Source organism: Larus michahellis, chromosome 8, assembly GCF_964199755.1.
Source record: "Larus michahellis chromosome 8, bLarMic1.1, whole genome shotgun sequence".
NCBI lineage: Eukaryota > Metazoa > Chordata > Aves > Charadriiformes > Laridae > Larus > Larus michahellis.
The window spans coordinates 25,300,465-25,319,696 of NC_133903.1; the positions used below are offsets into that span (position 1 = coordinate 25,300,465).

A 19,232-nucleotide genomic window follows, 5' to 3' on the forward strand; every position below is an offset into this window, starting at 1 on the left:
GCCCCGCCCCCTTTTTCACCGCAGGCGCAGAGGCTGCTGGGATAGCGGAGGACGATTTTTCCCGCCGCTGGCCGGTCCTGAGGTGAGGGAGAGTGTCGTCATGTCTCAAACGGATCCCGAGCTGCTCCTGCAAGAGTTGGGAGGCTGGGACTGGGAGCTCTGCCGCCGGGAGTTGCCCGCCGTCCTGCCGCGGCTCCTTATATCCTTCGTTTCGGCTGTTTGAGGTGGCTGTGGGGAGTCACCTCGATATGGCGGGGGTGGGTTCGTCCTTCGGTACCGCACAGCGAATGGACCTGTGGGAGGGGAAGCGGTGCAACCTGCGTAAAGGGCTGGCACAGGACGGCACGGCTGGGTGCCGCCTCTCTCGCTGGAAATGAGCGCTGCCCTTCACTGAAATAAAAAGATTCACGGTAGAAAATAGCGTGCGGTTCATTTAGCGCTGTAGATAACGCGCCCTCTCCCCCCAAAAAAATGCCCCCAAAAACAAACCCCCAGACTTCCTCTCCCAATCCATTAATCCATTGCAGAAATACCCGTGCAGGTACTGAGGTATATCTGCCCACGCTGGTTATGGAGCATCCCTGCCAATTTCATATTGCTGAAACATACGTAGGGCAGCGTGAGAGAAGCCGCTGCGACTTTCTGCAGGTGCTTTAAAGATAAGCTTGATGGCAGAAGGCGTTTGAGTTTCTTTAACGTTTTTACTCTCTGTATCAAGAGTCTGAAGACTGGACTGAGCATATTCGTAAGTAGTGACCCAGAAGTGCCTCTTGTTCCTGTGGATGCTTGTATTGCAATTGCATTATAAATTCTGCGCTACTTAAAAATACTTAGTGATTTTCATGGTCTTCAGCAGTCTTTCTGGACCTTGCACATTGCATGAATTGCATGTTGAATAAGCTTTATAAAAGCTCATAAAGAAGCTATGCATGTGTAAGGCTGCTTTTTCCTTCCCACTGCTTCTTATTTTTAGATATTTGAAAGAATGGTGCTTTTTATCTTGTATTTTATTGTCTTTTAGGCTGTTCTCTTACAGGTGGTAAAACTCTGGGAACACCTAGTAGTGATAAGAAAATGAGTCTGATATGTAACTGTTTAGGAGCCTTGCTAATGTTTGCTGTTAAGTTGCATATTAGTGCCAGCAGCAAATTAAATGTGCCACTATTTGCAGTTTGAAATGTGGAAAATTCTAGTTCCATGGGCAAACAATTTTGCTCAGCCTTCAACTGAGTGTAGTCAGGTGTGGTGCTATTAATGATGGGTTTATGCATGTTGGAGCTGTTATTGTTACGTGATTTGTCAGATAACGCATCTGTGGTAAATGTTATGTTTCCTCTCTCAAAATCAAATACCTTATCTGTTTCTGCTTGATGCAGTTCTTTGTTTCATCTGGTAGGTTGCTACATATTTCTGGTAATCAGATGTTATTTTTCTTAATGTTTTGTTTTGCAGGTGTTTTGAGGATCCTGACTGAAATGTTTTTGCCCCATATCAGCCTCACAGATTTGGAACAAACTTTTTTCTCAAAAGTATTACCTAAGGTATGACAGCTTCAATTAAGTGTGGAATTTTCAGTCAATCCAGTGTTAAAGGCTGCTCAGAATACAGTTGTTTTTTTTCTTGGGGTCAGACAATATAATTATTGTTTTGGATATAAAACTTGAAATTAAAATTTGACCCTTTAAACGTTTTAACAACTTTGTGTTGGATTGTTTTTGTGATTGTTACCGTTCTTTACAGTGGAGATTGAGCACACTATGTTCTACTTTATACATTTAGTAATAGAATTGATTTTTATTTCTTTTTGAGGAGATTGGGCTTTTTATAAAATCACCGAGGTAAATTTTTACATGAGGTGGCCTCTCAGGACAAATAAACCAAAGAGTCTAACACTCATATATCATGAATAAATGTTGTGAAATTTGTGAATAATATAGTGAATAAACTTTTAGACAATAGGGGCCTAGCACATGTTCTCTTTTTTGATAGGGCGATGAAGAATTTTGTGCTGTAGTTGTATTAAAATTCTTCAGTGCTTACATTTTAACTGAAGTAAAGCAGTGCCAAATGACTGATTTAAGTTTCAGGCCTCAGCTTGTATATTTTGAGAAGCCAGTAAAAATGGCCACTTGATTTCCATTTCTCTTATTTTATGTCCTTTAGCAAATTTTGGAGAGTATAAGAAAAATGGCTCATAATGGGCATATCCTGACCAAGGATTACTGTACTATACCACTTTATGTAGTATCCTGCACATGCCTGGAGGCACCTCACTGTCTTTGTAGTCTCAGCAGTAACACTTGTCAAATATCCAAGGGCCTCAACCAAAGTAGAAATTATTGTTGTTTGTAGGTCATAGACTTAATTTTTTATGTATTCAAAATGTTAATGATCATTCTTAACAACAACAACAAAAAAAGCCAATTTTTCTGAGACGAAGCGGAAATCCTTTTAAAATTACATGGCTTTAACTAAGTAAAAAGTCTTCATTAGAATGAGGTATATATTTCAAGTGAATTAGCTGGAAAGTATTTTACTAACAAATTTTAGAGAAAGTAACAGCTACTGTAGCTTCTCTCTGTAATTTGGGAAAACCATAAGACTATTTTTGCTTCCTGATATATTATGCTTTATGATTCAAATCCTAGAAAGTGGCATTTTATCCTGTGAGTTATCATCTTGGTAGCATGTGACTCCATGCCAAGGAAGCAAACAGCTATGGAATGGTGTTACTATTTGTGTGTGTACACTTATAAATAAAATGTTTAAGTTTTGTTTTGTTCTGACAGACTCTACAGTTATTTGATAACTTGATGTATGAATTATCCAGTGAGGCCAAAGGATTAACCAGCCAGAATACAGAGTTACGCAGTACTGTAAGGAATCTTCTACAGGCAAGTCCCATGAAATAAGCTGTCAGAGGAATGTTTACATTATTCTTTGATTTTACCTAAACAGTTAAGAGGTTTTTAGAATATTTTTGCCAGCTACTAACCAGGTGGTTAAAATGTAATTCGATCTTCCATAGCAGTTGGAGTTCAATTAACATTTTGTGAATGATTTGGTTACATCTAGCATGCGATGCTAGATCTTTCATAATTAAAAAAAAATAATAATCTCAAACTCTGCTTAAGTTCATTACACAATTGGAATGTTATTCTCCATATTTAAAGAGTGAATCTGGCATCTATTTATACAGTCACTTAATTCTGGGTGTTAAAATTTTTGTAAATTGAGTAACAGTAGTCAAAAGAAATATGAAGCTGTCAAAGAGTACGTGCTATTGGAGAAAAGCTCTGGAATTGCTTGATACTATTCTATGGAGCTTCATTGATCTTTAACAAGCTACTTATTTATGAAAATGGCACTGAACTTCAAATGGCATAAAAATCTAGGTGCAATTCAGCTAAGAAAAGATGCTTTTGAAATTATTGCAGGAGTGAAAAACATTGGATTGTTGTTGTTTATTCTTGCTTTAAGACTATGGTGCAACTGTTGGAAACTCTGACTGGTTGTGTACGATACGTCTGCACGCTGCAGGAGTGTGTGCCTCTGGAGAGCATCCGCACCCTTCCATCCTCCGTTCTTTATGTAATAAAGAACACATTTACACACTGCAAGGTAGGTCTGTGTCTTAGGAGGAGGAAAAATTATTGCACTGGTTGGCTTTCATGAAACACTCACTTTGTAAGAAAATCCTCTATTGAAATGATATTGTTGTCAAATTATTATTTTTTTTAATTTCAATTTAGTTGTTAGATGAAAAATCATCTTTGTACTATTTGTCTACTCAGCAAACCTGACCCGGTAGTGAGAGGCAGGCTGCTATTTCCTGTCGATGTCAATTGAACGCTTTGCTTATGAATGTGGGCTCTCTGTGACATCTGTGCACTTCCAATAGCTGCAGTATTTTCAGACCTACAAATGGTTACCAAAATGGTGCTACTTACCTTATTTCCGTTCAAGTTCTGAAGTGGATTGAAAGTTGTGATTCAGATCTTTGTTGGTTACGATGAGTAATGTGTATCAGTTTCAGATTTTCAGATGCAACAGTAATTCCCTCTAGAGCAATGAAAATAAAACAAGGTTATTGTAAGGATGCAATAGCTTTCAGTTGGCCTTAATCTTTCACTTTTCAGTTTTTCTTATGGGAACACTTACATCAGTTTTCCATGTCAGGACTCAAACTCAGGTGCCATACCTTTAATAATTCTAATTTGAAAGTAATGAGAAATATTTGGAATGCGACTTTCTTTGTTGCTAACATTGTACTGCTTTGTTTGGAAAGATGATCTTAGGTTCATACATGGAGGCCTAATCCAAAGCCCACTAAACTCAATAGAGCCAGGCAGAGTTCATTAGTTGTTGATGAGGCTGCAGGTGAATAGCATTTTATATTTATCAAACAGAGGTTGGTAGCAAAAGCTACAGATCTGGCTGTGTATTGAGTTAAAGTAGGTACGTCTTTGCCTTGTTCTTTTTTCCAGTGAAATGTATGACAAAGCTCTCTGTGTTTTCAGCATGTGAAAAATCAGGCTGTGATTCCTGAACTTTTTTTTGAACCTCCTCTTCACTGTTTCCTACAGGACAGCGAATCAGTGTACTGTGGGCATCTGCATTTGATTTCTGACCTCCTCCAAGCTATGTTCAAGGAAACTTACTCTCTTCAGAAGCAGCTGATGGAACTACTTGATATGATTTCCATGGACTCTACTTCTACCGAAGATAACATCACAGATATGGTGTCAGGTATATGTGGATCTAACACTTTTGTTTTTTTTTAGTCTTGCTCAGTATTTTTTTCTATGGAGAGTATGCCTGAATTTTTAAAACAGGGTTCTGAGCATGCACCATTCCTGCTGACTGGCCTTTCATGAGGCATCATTTTGCAGCTTGAAATATTTCCATTTTTCTCCTGAAACTTTCTCTGTGGGATGGGGCATATTGTGTAGGTTTGTGGGAAAGGGGCAGCACTGAGACGTTTTCCCGATTCAGTGTCAGTGCAGTGGTATTCTCTAGTGCCTGTGATTGCTGCTGTTTTCCTGGGAGAGTAGCATAGCTGTGAACTCAGGAATCTGATTTAACTGTTGTTGCTGTTATCTATTTCCTCCTTAGTAATCCACACTGTGCTGGAGATATGCTCTGTCATTTCCAATATGGACCATGCTCTTCATGCCAATACGTGGAAGTTCATAATCAAGTATGTCGTTGAACTCTTTGGAATTTATTGAAATATAAACAGACTGTAATTTTAAATAACCAGTGTTTTGATAGCTTTGTGTTCAGAGTTTCAAATAAATTGAAATTAGAGAATTCAATTTAGCTATTTAGCTAGTAAGTAAATTTAGAAATTTGGCTAGTTAAGTAGTATTAAAGGCACTTGTCAGTGCATGAAAAGTAATAGAGGCTTGACTTCTTGTATTACAATGCAGAAGAAAATGTGAAACACCGTTGTCTGAATAAATAATCCTAATAGGTTTGACCTGCAATTTTGTAGGCATTTTTGGCTTGAGTTGTGCTGCCTCGCGCTTTCATCCTGCCCCTCCTCTGTGTTTCAGTCGTGGCTATGAAGAGGGTTGTTCTCTCTAAATTTCTGGTTTTGGTGTATGTGGATATTGCACCAATTAGTATTGTGTAAAAGCCTCAATGGAAGAATTAGTTATTTGGATTTGTGCTAACTCATTGCATGATCACTATTCCTATCTTTTAGGCAAAGCCTGAAGCATCATTCTCTGCTGCAGTGCCATCTGAAACACAGTGACATACTCAGTGGCCTCTGCAAGGACACTCTTCTCTCTTTTCAATCCTGTTTGCAGCTGGCTGAGCAAATGAAGATGTCGGAGATACAGGTGAATTAAAAATATCCCAAAGCTGCCGTTGAACTTGAGGAAGATAAATTCTTTGTGCTGTATTATTGCTTGGAGTGGTTCGGGGTTGGGTTTTGTTTTGTTTGGTTGTTTTTTTTAATCATGTGGTAGGCAGAATACCTTGTTCTTTTGAAACCACGTGAAAATGAGGCCCATAACTTTGTTTAGATTGTGCATGTTTTAGTGAGGTGCTGAAAATAAGTTTCCACTGTACTCTATGGGAATTTTTTTTATTTCCTAAACTGACAATATCCTAAAGGTCAATCAAAAGGTAACATTTCAATTCTGAATATTGCTATAAAAATGCTGAGGCATACTGAGGATTTTTAAATTTTCCCCCCATAGCTACAGAGTCTGCAGAGAATCAAGTTTGAAATAGGTTTTGAACATTGTTAGCAATCGAACTTTCTTTTTTATTGTATTGCTCTGTATATTAAGTTTTAGAACTGGCATTGTTGGGTTTTTTTGGACAGGAGGGTACTGACCTTAGGCTGTTCCAGAAGACAGTCAAACTGTGCAGGTTCTTTGCTAATTCCCTTGTACACTACACCAAGGTAGGTTTTAGTACTTGAATTCTATGTTAGTATTAAATTTAGGCCTCTGGTCTGCAAGTGGAATAATTTTGTACTGCGTAATATCTTAAGAATTTATGACTATACCATGTGGGTGGTATAATTAATGTCCACACATAACCTGCTTATAGTTCTTCCACCTGTATATAACCCCAAGCCTAAGCAGAATTACTGCTGTGATTTAACAGAATAATGAACAAGAATAATAGCTATTGCAGGCAGTGTCACTGAGGAGTTGGTGGGAGATGCACAGTCTTTATGGGCAGCCTTGAATCAATGCAGTAGTAACTTTTTCTGGAAGAATTAAACAGATGAAACCTGTCGCCAAGTGTTCGGAATTGTTCCTTGTTTCAACAATGGAAAATGATGTGGCATTAACAGAAATAAATGCCTGCCTGTGTACTGTTGTTATCTCTGACGCTAGCTTGCTGCTCTTTTCATGGCCCTTTCATTTTGTTGCTGTGTTTTATTTTTCTCATTATTAGAAGACATGCTGTAAACATACCCATTTTAAGAATGTATGTTGAAAAAATTTTGATTCCTATGAATAACAGTGACGGTGCATTCTGCATCTGTTCTGTTGAGGTTGGGTTTGGGTTTTTTTGGCACAAAATGAATAGCATTGTGACAGGATAAAACAGCCTTCCAGCATGTGTGAGACCACTTAAATTTTTGCAGCTCTCTATGGCTATTACAACTGTCCTTACAATATATTTTTTAATTATTATTATTTTAAATAAGCCTATAAATTTGTTTTGCCTGCAATATGTATATGTGTAGTGCAATTTATTTGAGGAATACTTTGTTTATGGTTTGCTTTGCACTTGGTTTGTGCTGTGGATTGTTAGAAATTAACCAATTTTTGTGGTGTAGTGCTTTACACACCAATATAGCAGAACAGAAAGAAAACATATTTAATCATGTATTTTATATTAAAAGTACCATTCGAAATTAATGGCTTTTGCAGGAATTTCTTTCTTTCTTCTCTGATTCGTGCTCTCAGTTGCATCAGCTCTTTCTTCAGATATACAGGTAAGTGAAGTACAAATAATTGATTACTGATAGTATCTTAATATCTCCATATTGCATTCTTAAAGTTACAAGTATTTTGAGATGTAAAAATACAGTTCTTGTTCCACAGCTGTTACCTTCTTTTTTCATGTACATAACTCTAAAATACCGTTTTAATAAATTGGGCATTTTTGTGTGATACAAGTACCTTAACCCCATTCTTGATCAGTGCTGTGAGTGTCTGATATTGACAAACCACTAACTTTCTCGCAATTGCTAATGTCAACACTTCTTATTAAGTTGTGTTTAGAATAGGCAGATTGATTGTCTTGGACACTGGGTCTGTTTATGCAAGTTCATTTGAAAATTCTTGTTCCTAAAGTTAAAATTCTTGAAGGCAGGATTTGCGATGAAGCAGTTAGGTGGACCTAAAACAGAGCACCCCAGCAGTGTACCTTCTACTTTGAAACAAACAGTAGTGTGATATTAGTCAAATTGTGCAAAGTCAAGGCAATTCAGAATTACCATTCGCTAGTGATCCTAATTCCTTCTGTTTCATATACAGCCATGTACTCTTTTTTCTGTCTTAAATTCTAGTGAAAGAAAACACCTGAGACTAAATACAGGTGTTGGCAGCAACATTTGATAGATTGTTTCTATTTTAAGACAAAGTCCATACTTTTGTCCTGAAGGGAAAGAGGATCAGAAACAGAGTATCCTGAAATCTTTCATAGCTTTACTGTTGTGTTTATAATATTGTGAAATCTCACAAAAGGACTCTATGGTTCTCCTAGAAGCAAAAGCTTTTTTTAAATTGTTATTCTCATGAAGCATAACGGTCTGCAAGCGGCTTATCGTTTTTCTTTCAAAAGTTTTGTTCTATTTGCTGCAATAGTGGGGAAGAATAGGGGAAAGTGGACTTTGTAATAGTCATTCTTTTGGAATTGAAACCAGATTCTGTGGTGAGATGCGTGCATGAGTTCACTGCATGTTTCACTCCAAGATTGGGTAGCTATTTTTTTTTTTTATGAGTTTCCTCTTTTAACTTTACTTACCTTGTAGGTCTTTCTCAAGTGGAAGGTTGTAAACTTTTATTCAGTCAGCAAAACTGAGCAGGACTTTTGAGTAGGAAGGTAGCATTTTTACAGTCACTTTATAAGCTGCAGGAGTAGAAGGTTTTCATTTCATGATCTCTCTTGTTTTAGTCTCATATCACTTCTTTTTTTCTTTTATTGCCCAGGTTTTGTTTTTTTTTTTTCTCTTCGAAGAAATTGTGGTACCCTTTTATTAGTGTCATGTGTTAAATTAGTGCTGTCACATTTATTACTATCAAATTGTGTATACAGGTGTTTTCTAGGCTTTTCATTGCTTGCCATTTTTGTGATTTGGTCTATTTCTTCTTATAAATGTTGTGTATTTTACATGCATTTTCTGTGAGCTTGTAAGGTTTTCTTTCAGTGTGTAGTAAAATACTGGATTGCATTTCTTAGTTTAAAGGCTGAATGTAGAGTTGTAACTCTCAGCTATAATAGATACTCTAAAATGGGGAGCCTTTTCTGTCTTTTATTCCACAATAACAAGGAAATCATTACTTTTCAAAAGAACTGCAAAAATGCAAATTAATGTTACTGAAAATGCTACTGAGAATATTTAACTTTTTTTTTTTCTGCTCTCCCCTCAGCAAATTTCCTCCCAGTCTCTATGCTCCAGAGATCTCAGAAGTTCATCGAGATGAAATATCTCGGGTTTTTCTTGTGGCTCTGGACCCTCTCATCAACCAGCTTCTTCCCTTTACCCCTTTTATGGAGCAAGTGTTAAGTGAAAAGTTAGGTGAGTTTGAAATACCACTACCACTGCTATAGTACTATGTAACCATCTCTCAGGGATCAGGATTGACAGTTTGACTTTTTGGACCACAAGCAATATTCTGTACTGGTTTGTTTGTCTCTAATTCATTTCTAAGTACTGTGATATAGCCAGTTGCGTGCTAACATGGATGAATTTTATGACAGATAGTTCATGTTGCCATTGAATGCATCTTTTCCAAAGTACTTGCAGTAACTTCAATATTAATCTGGTTAACAGAAATCCGATCAATTCTGCTGTCTTGCGTAATTTCAATCCACACTTGTCACAAACTTTCAAAGTAGGCTGAAATTTTTCTGCTGTTCTGTTGGTGGGGGAGGACAGGTATTTTTTCCTAAATTAAGTATTTTTGGTGAAAAGCAGAATGTCTTCAAACTGGAAAATGGTCAGCTTTTTGTTATAAGATGTCCCCTGGCCCCAATTTCTGCCCTGACCAACATGTCATAATTCTGAGAGAGCCGACTTCTCTCCCACATGTGCGCTCTGGCCTTGTGATTTTCCTGACACACTTAGAAGAAAACTTTGTATTTTCAGTGTTTGAGGCATCCAGTGTTTTCAAGATGACTGGAAGAATGAGGCATCCAGATAGTAACTCTTCAAACGCAATGTTCATGATGAAACGTTCCTTTTTTCCCCTGCTATGTCTATAAGAGATTTTTTTATTGTTTTACTGGGAACTTTCGTGTTTCACCAGTTATTCATTCTTTGTCACTTGCTTAAAAGCCAGTTTACACACGATATATTTACCAAGGCAACTAGCATCACATTTCAAAAAAAAAAAAAACTCCAAACTTCTACAGATCTCCCTGCTGAGCAGCAGCTGCCCCAGTGTCTCATCCTGATTACCATAATGGACAAGCTGTCCTCTCAGCCTGAAGAAGTGCAAACTCTCTGGAACATAGGAAAAAGGTACTAAAAAAGTTTTCGTTGTAGTTCTTCACCACAGCAATCAGTCTATACAGGCAAACAGAGGGGCTCAGCTGCTGAGCTTGCAACTGAATAGTAAAATTTATCAGACTCTATGGATTTACATCCTGATGTAAGAAAAATTGGGTTCTGACATTCAGTGCTTCAAGAGAGAAGGATACAGAGCCGAGGGGTGTCTTTATTTTTTCAGGAAAGGAATAGTTTATAGAGTACTTCCAGGATAAGACAGATATGTATGTAATTTGTTGATACTTCACTCAGTTAAAATCTTGCATTTTTATGTCTGAACCTTCTAATAATCACCTGAATTTGTAAAAGAGGAAGGTAGTCAGGAATGTAAATTTAGCGTAAAAGCATTGAAGTTACTGCCATCATTTCTAGTTAAAGACAAAGATTCTCAAGTACTGATGCTGCTTGCAGAATTTGGGAATTGCATATCCATAACCCAACTGTTGGTGGTTTTTTTTTTTTTTTTTACCCTTGCAGCCTGTCATTGTTTTCAGCTCTCTTCTTCAGTTTCCAGCAATGTTCTGGTGAGCTTTCTCTCCCTGTTTGTTTGCCAGAGGTGATCAGTACAGGACAGCCAGCAGCTCCCATCACCCTTTATCACTATGTCTGTGTCCACCTGTGCTCCTTCATTGCTTCCACACCCCCATCGCACTTTCCTCAGCTGGTAAGACTGGTTTTTGCTTATCATCTCTTCAGCTGTTGTGATGCGTAGCTACTATTTAAACAATCGTAAGGTTTTTTCTAATGATCTAGCTCTAAAGAGATTCTTAGGTATGATTTGGTTCTGTAGAAAGCAGCTGTGATAGTTACGTGGCTGGAGTTCAGTTACACAGCAAAAGTTACTTGTGTGAAAGGGGAAAATAAAGCTTCATACAAGTTCTTGAGAACCTCGGTGACACTGGAAATTTTTGTTCTCTTTGGGAGTGGGGGAGGTCAATTTGTTATAAAAGTTTGGTGCTTTCTTTTGTGCAGTGTTCAATTTGTGTTAAATTTACCTGGTTTTGTTACTCTATACTGTGAAGTAATAATGTGGCATTTAATATTTAGAGTAGACTGTATTGTGATTTCAGCTAAGAACATACCATAAAATGTAATAAGCAATTTTTTCTACTTCAGAGAAGTATTCTGGGCTTTGATTTACATTATATAATGTTTTAAGTTTTTCACTTTTTACCGCACATAGACAAAAGAACCTCTAGATAAATGTAAACCCTTATAAAGTTAAGAGCTGTCACAAAAATTATAGCCCCAATTTAGGTGTGGGGTTTTTTTTCTGAATGCTACATTCCTCTTTCAGATAAAATTTGTGTTCTGAAAGAGGAAAAGGTTTTACGTGTTTTTCAGTAAGCTGCCAAGAAAGCTGGCAATAAAATTGGCAATACATTGTTTTTTTTTTTTTAAAAAATAGTATTTGTTTCATAAAAGTTGCCTTGCAAAGAAGGGATGCACGTGATAAAACGTTTTGAAAAGTGAAGGATCCTCAGCCCATTGAAATGAATGTACACATACATTCAAAGTATGCAAAAGTAATGGTGTAGCTGAATATAGAGTATGAAAATGAGTTCTTAAAACATTTTAAATTGGATAAGCTGAAAATCTTCCTAGGTTTTATCCTAATTAGTGGAGTAAAAGTAATAGTAGGTCTGCAATCTGTTTCTGCATGAATTTTCATATATATTTCCTCCTCAGGAGTATGCTCTGCTGGATGCTGTGCTGGGTTCTAGTATGATCACGTCTCTGCTAGCAATGGACTCATGGTGCTTCCTTGCCAGGTAAGATGATTTTATTAGAGGTCAAGCAGGATTTCCACAGATCCAGTTAGTTCTCTTGTTGTACATAATTCCTTGAGAGAGATTTTTTTTTTTAAAGACAAAATTATCCCAGAATTGGATTGTTTTCAGATAGAAAACAACAGAGCATATTTTGAAAATTAGGAAATGAAATGGCTTAGCCATTTTTACATTCATACAAGTAACGGGAACATACCTTTTCTATTATTTAATAATTGGTTTTGGAATAGTTCTCTCAAGTAAATTGTGTCTGTGCATATGAAGTTAAATATGTTAGAGGAAATGTCTGTCTCTCAGACAAGATTTATAATATTTAGTCTGCAAAAGAGTAGGAAGTACAGACTCAAAGCTTCTGTCTCTCATGTTCCAGGTATGGAACAGCTGAACTGTGTGCTCACCACGTCATTGTGATCGCCCACTTGGTAAGAACCACAGTGATGTTTGCACTTTGGCACGAATTTTAATCCTAGTTCTACTGGCAAACTTTCCAAATTACCCAAGACAGGAATTTAATTTTTTTCCAAATACAAATGGAGATTGTTTTAATTCTTCAAATTGGGTTAATAATTAGCAAAAGCAGTACTGTGAAAATATGAAACGATATGCCTAGTATTTCCAACATGTCCCATATTGTTTTATTTAGAGTGTTACTGCTGTGGTCCCACACAACTCCTCTCAGAACATTCTGTATAGAATTCATTTGCTGAGTGGTGGGGTTTTTTTTCCTTAATTTAATTAGATGCATTACCCTTTTGTCCTAATTCAGATAAAGTCTTGGCCCAGTGACTCTTACCAGGTCTCTGCCTTGGGTGTTCTGCTGAGGCGTATGCTGTTCTTGATGGCTCCAGATCATCAGGCAAGTGTAGCACCAGTATCTTCTGTCTTTAATAGAAGAGATTTGAATCAGTGGCCTGTGTTAAAATATCCCCTTTTATGTTCTTCAGAAATGACAAGATGTTGAGTGCTCATTTGCTGTACTTGATATTGTACTTGTTACATTACTTTGTCTTAGTGAATCCTGATTTGTGCAGATGTGCTGTCTAGAACAAGAAAGGCACATACACCTTTCTAAGAGTGGTCTTACTGGGTAGCAACAAAGTCCTTTTTTTGACTAAGTATGAAAAGGGCACATCTCCCAGATGTGCTGAAACTGTATGTCCTGTCATTGCATCTGCAGCTGATGTTCATGAGTGTTCTCATGTCATCAGATATAAAGAGAAGTATCCTTTCCTATCAGTGCTTGTCTATACACCTTGGAAAGGCTAAAGCTCTTTCATCTACTTGCCAGGGCCATTGCTTCCAACATCTGAAAGAATAAGTTGCTTAATCATTCTGATAGGTGACAAGGGAGGTAGCATTTCTAGAAGGTTTTTACGTGAAGTTGGGTTTTATTTAAAGGAAAGGTTTTACACAATTTTTTTGTGTAATATTTCAAAAAGCACACTAGCAGTGCATTTTGGTTTCTCAGCTTTCTGACAGATTATCAAATTGTCTTCGGGTCTGTTTAGTTCTTATTAACTTTTGTTTGCAGGTAGAATTTGCTCATAAGTTTCTTCCAGAAGAAGTGGAGAACTTGGCTGTGTGGCAGCACATATCCCTCAAGGCCCTGAATCCTGATCTTAGGAAGCGAGTGGCGTGTCAGCTCTGCGTGGCAGGGCTGGCGCAGTGCAGGCGATGGCTGAATAGCAGGCGTGCTTTGGGAGAGCTCCGACCTGTGGTAAAGGAGATTTGGTTCTCTGTAAAAATTAGTGAACTCTGGATTTCCAAACTATAAGGATTCTGTTGCTGGCACCTCAGTTTTATTTCTTTTGATGTTGCACAGCTTTTTTTTCCATGCCTAACTGGCAAATGCATGAGCAAGAATTCTCACTTTGATATTTTCTTCTAGTGCACAGCACCATAAGACCCTCTACTCTGAGGGTGGTGATAGTGGAGGTCTTGTGGTTTGCTAGTTATTCTAGTTGTTGTTTACTCTCTGGGTGAGCAGATGTATTTTTCTTTAGAATTCCTGATTTATACTATGTCATAAAATTACTTTTAAGATTTAAAGTCCTGACTGGTTTTATGTGGCATCAAACCCGAAGGATGCTCACTGGTCTCCTTGGCGAAGGAGAGGAGCGTGAGAAATCAGAGACTTCCACATGAAGTATTACTTGCTAATGGAGCTAATGACTACAGCACTCATGGAAGTAACTGATGGTTTCCTCGCTTTGGAAGCTGTATTGGCCAGTGGCCTGGTGGATTAGCTGTATTGTACAGCTACACAGCACACCGGGCTTCTTGCCATCTTGTATCATTTTAGATGTTTAATGTAAGCCTGGGGTTTTGGTTCATTCTACGTGTAGGGTTTTTTTCGGTCTGTCTTACACATTTTTTTCCTACTAGAATACTGCTCTTTCTGTCCTGCTGGCTGCCTGCAATTTTGCTGGTGACACTCTGGAGGCAGAACTTCAGGCATCTGTCTTGGGAGTGCTCGGTCAGTTCTGGACTTTTCTCCAGGCCAAACAGGTAAGAGAACTTGCTGCTCCAATGGTGACAGGATGATGTCTCTGCGAGACTGGTGCTGTTTCATCATATGTGTGATACTAAGTTGTTTTACTTGGATTGGGCCGTTTCTGTAAAGCACAGTGTAACTGTGCTGCCCATCTGCTTTCAGCTGGTTTGTGTATTAGGCAGGCGTGTGCCCTGGGAAGCAGAGTTTGAATTCTTCTGGATGTTGCATATATGGCTCCTTGTTACTCCATCAGTGTCAGATTCAGAGATGCTTAAGGAGAAGTCAGAAATACCTCATTCTGATTCATACTAGTTACAAATATATATATATACACACACACAAAAATACCTATTTTGAATGTTCATTAGAATAGGAACAAAATCTATGGTGATTTAATTAGTACATAGCACATCAGCACGTGAAAACCCATAGAGCTAGTAACCTTCCTCCCGTATTTGAGAACAAGGGGGTAATGCAATTCCCTTGTGACTGTATACCTGTTCATGTCTGCAGTTGCAGTAAAGAAATAAAAGGATTATCATGGTTCATATTCCAGATTAAAAAAGAAAGTTCGAGAGTGGGGGGTGAAGAAAAGCCAACAATGTGCCCCTTCAGAGCTCTTTTCCAACCTCAGCCATTCCGTGAAGACATTTGGCAACTGAAGTGAAAAGAAATAGTTCAGATAACTTCTAGCTGCTTATATTAGTGAGTGGCGGAAGGAGATGAGGAATAAGAAATATTTATAATAAAAATCAAAGAAAAGCATCTTGTAAAATATGACTACCTCGAAATAATGATACGTGGCTATTTTAATACTTTCTTCTGGTTTATGTGTGTAAAGTTAGGCTAAGAATTTTGGAACACTGCTGTAACATAGCGTCTTTCGTAAGTAGTTACTCCGTAAGCTAAAAGATAATGTTACTAATATTTTGTGATCTGTTGAAGGTCTCAGAGGAGCCAAGTCTCCAGCAGGCACTGTGTTTATTACTTCACCTTTTGGAATTTTTCATCCAAGCATTAGATGCTGAACTGATTACTCAGGTAACAAAAAAAAAAACAAACAAAAAGCCAACCAAACAAAACCTTCTTACGAATAATTTGCTTCATGAAAACCAAGTTCTTTGTGATTTACTGAAATCTCAAATGAGTTATTTTATGGTCTGGCCTTCTCTTTAACACATGGAGATTCCTAATTTGATCTCTTCCTTGATTACTTTCCTGGTCTTTAAACCAACTATATGGCATTTTGGTTAACATTGCTTTTGAGAATCTCATTACTCTGTATGATAACTGAGATATATGGAAATGCTATAGAGCATGCTGCTTTCTTTTCTGAAACACACTGCAGCATTATCCTAGCCAGTTTCATTCAAGGTCTATCAAGCCTTCTTTTGTTTCGAGTTCAGTTTTCAGAAGTCAATGTCCTCAGATTTGAAGAGGGGACAGAACAGTTTTCACCTGCTGTCTGCTTGATGGAGCTTCACTGGGGTTTGTTTTCTGCAGGTATTTGCTCTGCAGTCTTCCCTTTTCCGGTTGGATCCCCCAGATCACGTTCGTCTAACAATGGTGGATTTTCTCTCTTCTATGGGAAAGGTGTTTATACCACAAGAAGCACAGGTAAATAGAATTTTGGCCTTATTTAGATAATCTTCAGTCTTTTGATGAAAATATATGCTGTTTATTTAAATATAAAGTTAGAGGGTCAAGGTCATCAAATACACACAGGAGTGCCATGACATAATCATCTTGGAGACTTATTAATGGTCTATGGCAGTTTTATTTTTCATTGAGACATGCTGAGTGCATGTAAGATGCTCGGCTTATTCATTTGCTTGTTGCTTCTCACCAGTTAGAAAGGACTGACTCTGACATTTGAACCTCTGAGGAGAAAGAATAGAACATGTCACCTCCCTTAACAGTGGTTTGGGTTTTTTTTGCCAGACAGGGCAGTAGCACTCTTGCATTTCATAAACCTGTCCCTTGACCATAGAGCAACTCTTTAACAATAAATTGTGATAGTAAGATATGCACAACTAACTCTTTGGAACTGATAGATACTTGTTCCTTTTTCAGAGGCAAGTTGTACCCCAGTTGTCATGTTTGTTTGCTTCTCTGCTGGCTGACCAGACCTGGCTGATTCATCAGCATGCGTTGGAGGCATTCACGCATTTTGCGGAGGTAAGCAAAGCAGAACTCTGGATGCTTGTATTTGGCTCTGTTAACTTTTATTGTACAGAAATTCTTCTGTCTTAAATGTTTGCTGCTCTTCACTGCCCAGTTTGAGTCTTAATATTACAGATGCTATTGCACATCAAAAGTAACGAGGGCTAATGCAGATGTAAGTGATGTTGGGAGCTGGAAGTGAAGGAAGGTGAAGCATTGGTTGCCTAGATTGGTTGCAGCAGGGAAGGGGCTGTCATAGAAACATTTTTTACATTTTCTATTCCTTTGTTAATATGAATGTAGTAAACAAATACTACTCAACATTTTTTGACAGGAAACAAGCCATGAAGATGTTGTTCCTCAGTGCCTTAATTCTGAAGAAACTAAGAACAAAGTTGTTAGTTTTCTGGCTAAGGTATGTCTCTCAGAACCATTTTACTGCTTTCTTAGTTCACGTTGTACATGTCCGTTATAAACAGTACATGGCCTATGTCTACACCCGCATGGCGATTAAATAAGTTTAAAATTTAAAAATTCTGTTAACTGGGATCTGGTTGAACTTTTCTACTTGCTTTAATCAGCAGAATTAAAAACTGTCATTCCTATGCATGCTGCTCTTCCAGTACTTTATCACTTTGATTTAAATGCTTTGCTTTTCCCTCCTTGAACAACAACAAAAAAATTATTAAATTGCAGAGAAGTTATCTATTAAAAAGACAGGGATTGCATTGTTCAGTTTGTGGGACTTCCTTCCCCACTTCTCTTGGATCAGTTTCTGAAAGCCAAGCGAACATGTATGAAACATCTTAAGTCCTTTTTGCACGTTAGGAAAAAAATTCTCTTCAGAGCAGATGGCTATTCATGTGAAACGCAGACAGCGGGAAAGAAGAGGTGGTTATTATGCTGCGACCTAAGGCAGGGCTATCTGGATGAGCAGTTTTTGACAAGCAGATATAATTAGGAAAAGAACTGATAGCTGCCTGTGATGCTACACTAAAGTTGTAGATAACTTCAATCCCCTGCTCAGAAGGAAATTAGATTCACTTTGAACTGCATGTTAAGATCTCCCTCCCTCCCCCTTGTTCTGGCATATAAATTGAGCCTGTGGAGGCTGGTAATGCTACCTTGGTTTAGTTACCTCTCCTGTGGCCTTCTCCCTAGATGAGGCAAGTAGAAGAGACAACAGAAGCACGAATAGAACGCCTGAAGCAAGAAAGGATTACCTGTAGCGCACAGCTTATGAAAAAGGATGGAGAATTGGAGTCAACAGGAGAGGTATGTGACTTCTTCAGACTATCTGGGCTCTGTTGTTGATTTCAGTCAGTTCTGGGAAGTAGCTAAAGAGGTTCAAGATGGTCTTGCTGCCCTCCATATCCTAAGAAAATAGCTCACGTGCACTGCTGGCCCTTAATTTTGTATCTGAATTCTGTGTGCTGCCTGACAGCCAGCAAGAACTCTCACAAGGCCAGGGAGTCTCTTGCAGCTCTCCTCCATCTAAGGGTTTTCTTGCATTTGGATGAAGACTGATCACTTCTGTAGAGCATTATAAATGATGTGTCATGTTTACTTAAATCTGCAGCCTCTGGCAAAAAGAGCCTGTCACCCACCCTCTGAGGAGCAGTATAAGTCAGCAGTAGGCACGATGGAGGGGGCAGTGGAGGCTGTGAAGCTGCTGCTCCGGAAAGGGTCACCCCCTGCTTGGCTTGCGGTGAGACTGGAGGCTCTACATACGGCTATAGCCAACCTCAGAGACAGTGTACGGTAAGGCACTCTACAGGTTTTAGAGACAATAAAACAGCTCAGCTCCCTGTTCTGAGGGAAGAGATGCCTTTGTACCATGATTGCTGGAGAAGAAAAAGCTGTGACACAGGGTGATGCTCTACTGTACTGCTGGGTATCGGTTAATGTGCCAGAATGAACTGAGGTGTGAGATGTTGGCCCGTCTTTCATAATAACTGGCTGGAAGGACTAATACATTTTAATGGACACTATTGTGCACCTGAGCTGTCATTTTGTATATTGCCAATGTATAGCTTGCTCTCCTAAGCTACTGTATGGTGATAAACATTTCATGATCTTGTATTTTGAATACTAAGATGTTTGAATCTGTTGTGAAAGTAACAAGTTACTGTTTTTCCTGTCACATAACAGGTGACGAGGCAGTAAGTGTTTTTATCTTAATTTTAAAATACACTCAAGAATAACAATTTTAAGGCTCTATACTGTTCTCTGAACATACCTCTGCTGTTGCTTCCATTCCATGCTAAGGTCATCTTTTAAAAATAATCTTTATTAGTCACAGTTAAGAGCAGAAAGAATGCAGTGCTTAAGCAGTTCATGTTCAGTGGTCCTTCACTGCACAGGTCCTAGCACCTCCTGTGCCATCCACTGACAGAGCTATATAAACAAAAATAAATAAGTTGAGTAAACTGTACATTCATCTTAAAATCATCTCTTAGCTAAAAAGTTAAAAGGAACCATTTCTAAGGCCTTACTTTTCTGGAAGAAAAAAAAAAGGCACATTAACCAAGGA

At 38.2% G+C, this 19,232-nt stretch overlaps 1 protein-coding gene across 2 annotated transcripts; it reads left to right on the top strand.

The window, feature by feature from the left end:
* The first annotated feature begins 20 nt into the window (after positions 1–20).
* Positions 21–19,231, top strand: FIRRM (FIGNL1 interacting regulator of recombination and mitosis). Of its 2 annotated transcripts, none has more exons than XM_074598786.1 (24): positions 21–82; positions 719–745; positions 1,453–1,541; positions 2,790–2,894; positions 3,481–3,621; positions 4,587–4,749; positions 5,116–5,200; positions 5,711–5,849; positions 6,341–6,421; positions 7,407–7,471; positions 9,132–9,280; positions 10,117–10,225; positions 10,730–10,916; positions 11,942–12,024; positions 12,413–12,464; positions 12,809–12,898; positions 13,574–13,759; positions 14,428–14,550; positions 15,482–15,577; positions 16,040–16,153; positions 16,610–16,714; positions 17,034–17,114; positions 17,861–17,974; positions 18,279–19,231. In XM_074598786.1, exons 3-24 carry the CDS (start codon positions 1,476–1,478, stop codon positions 18,462–18,464), a joined length of 2,520 nt encoding a protein of 839 aa, XP_074454887.1. In that variant the 5' UTR covers positions 21–82; positions 719–745; positions 1,453–1,475; the 3' UTR covers positions 18,465–19,231. The 2 variants fall into 2 exon arrangements, with proteins under 2 accessions (XP_074454887.1, XP_074454886.1); XM_074598785.1 differs by having other exon boundaries at positions 27–199; positions 706–745.
* Position 19,232: the final 1 nt, after the last annotated feature.

Coding starts and splice junctions, on each gene's coding strand:
- FIRRM (XM_074598785.1), top strand. CDS start 101: ATGTCTCAAACGGATCCCGAGCTGCTCCTGCAAGAGTTGGGAGGCTGG. Junction 12,899..13,573: donor TGATGGCTCCAGATCATCAG/GCAAGTGTAGCA, acceptor TTTTGTTTGCAG/GTAGAATTTGCTCATAAGTT. Junction 13,760..14,427: donor TGGGAGAGCTCCGACCTGTG/GTAAAGGAGATT, acceptor TTTTCCTACTAG/AATACTGCTCTTTCTGTCCT.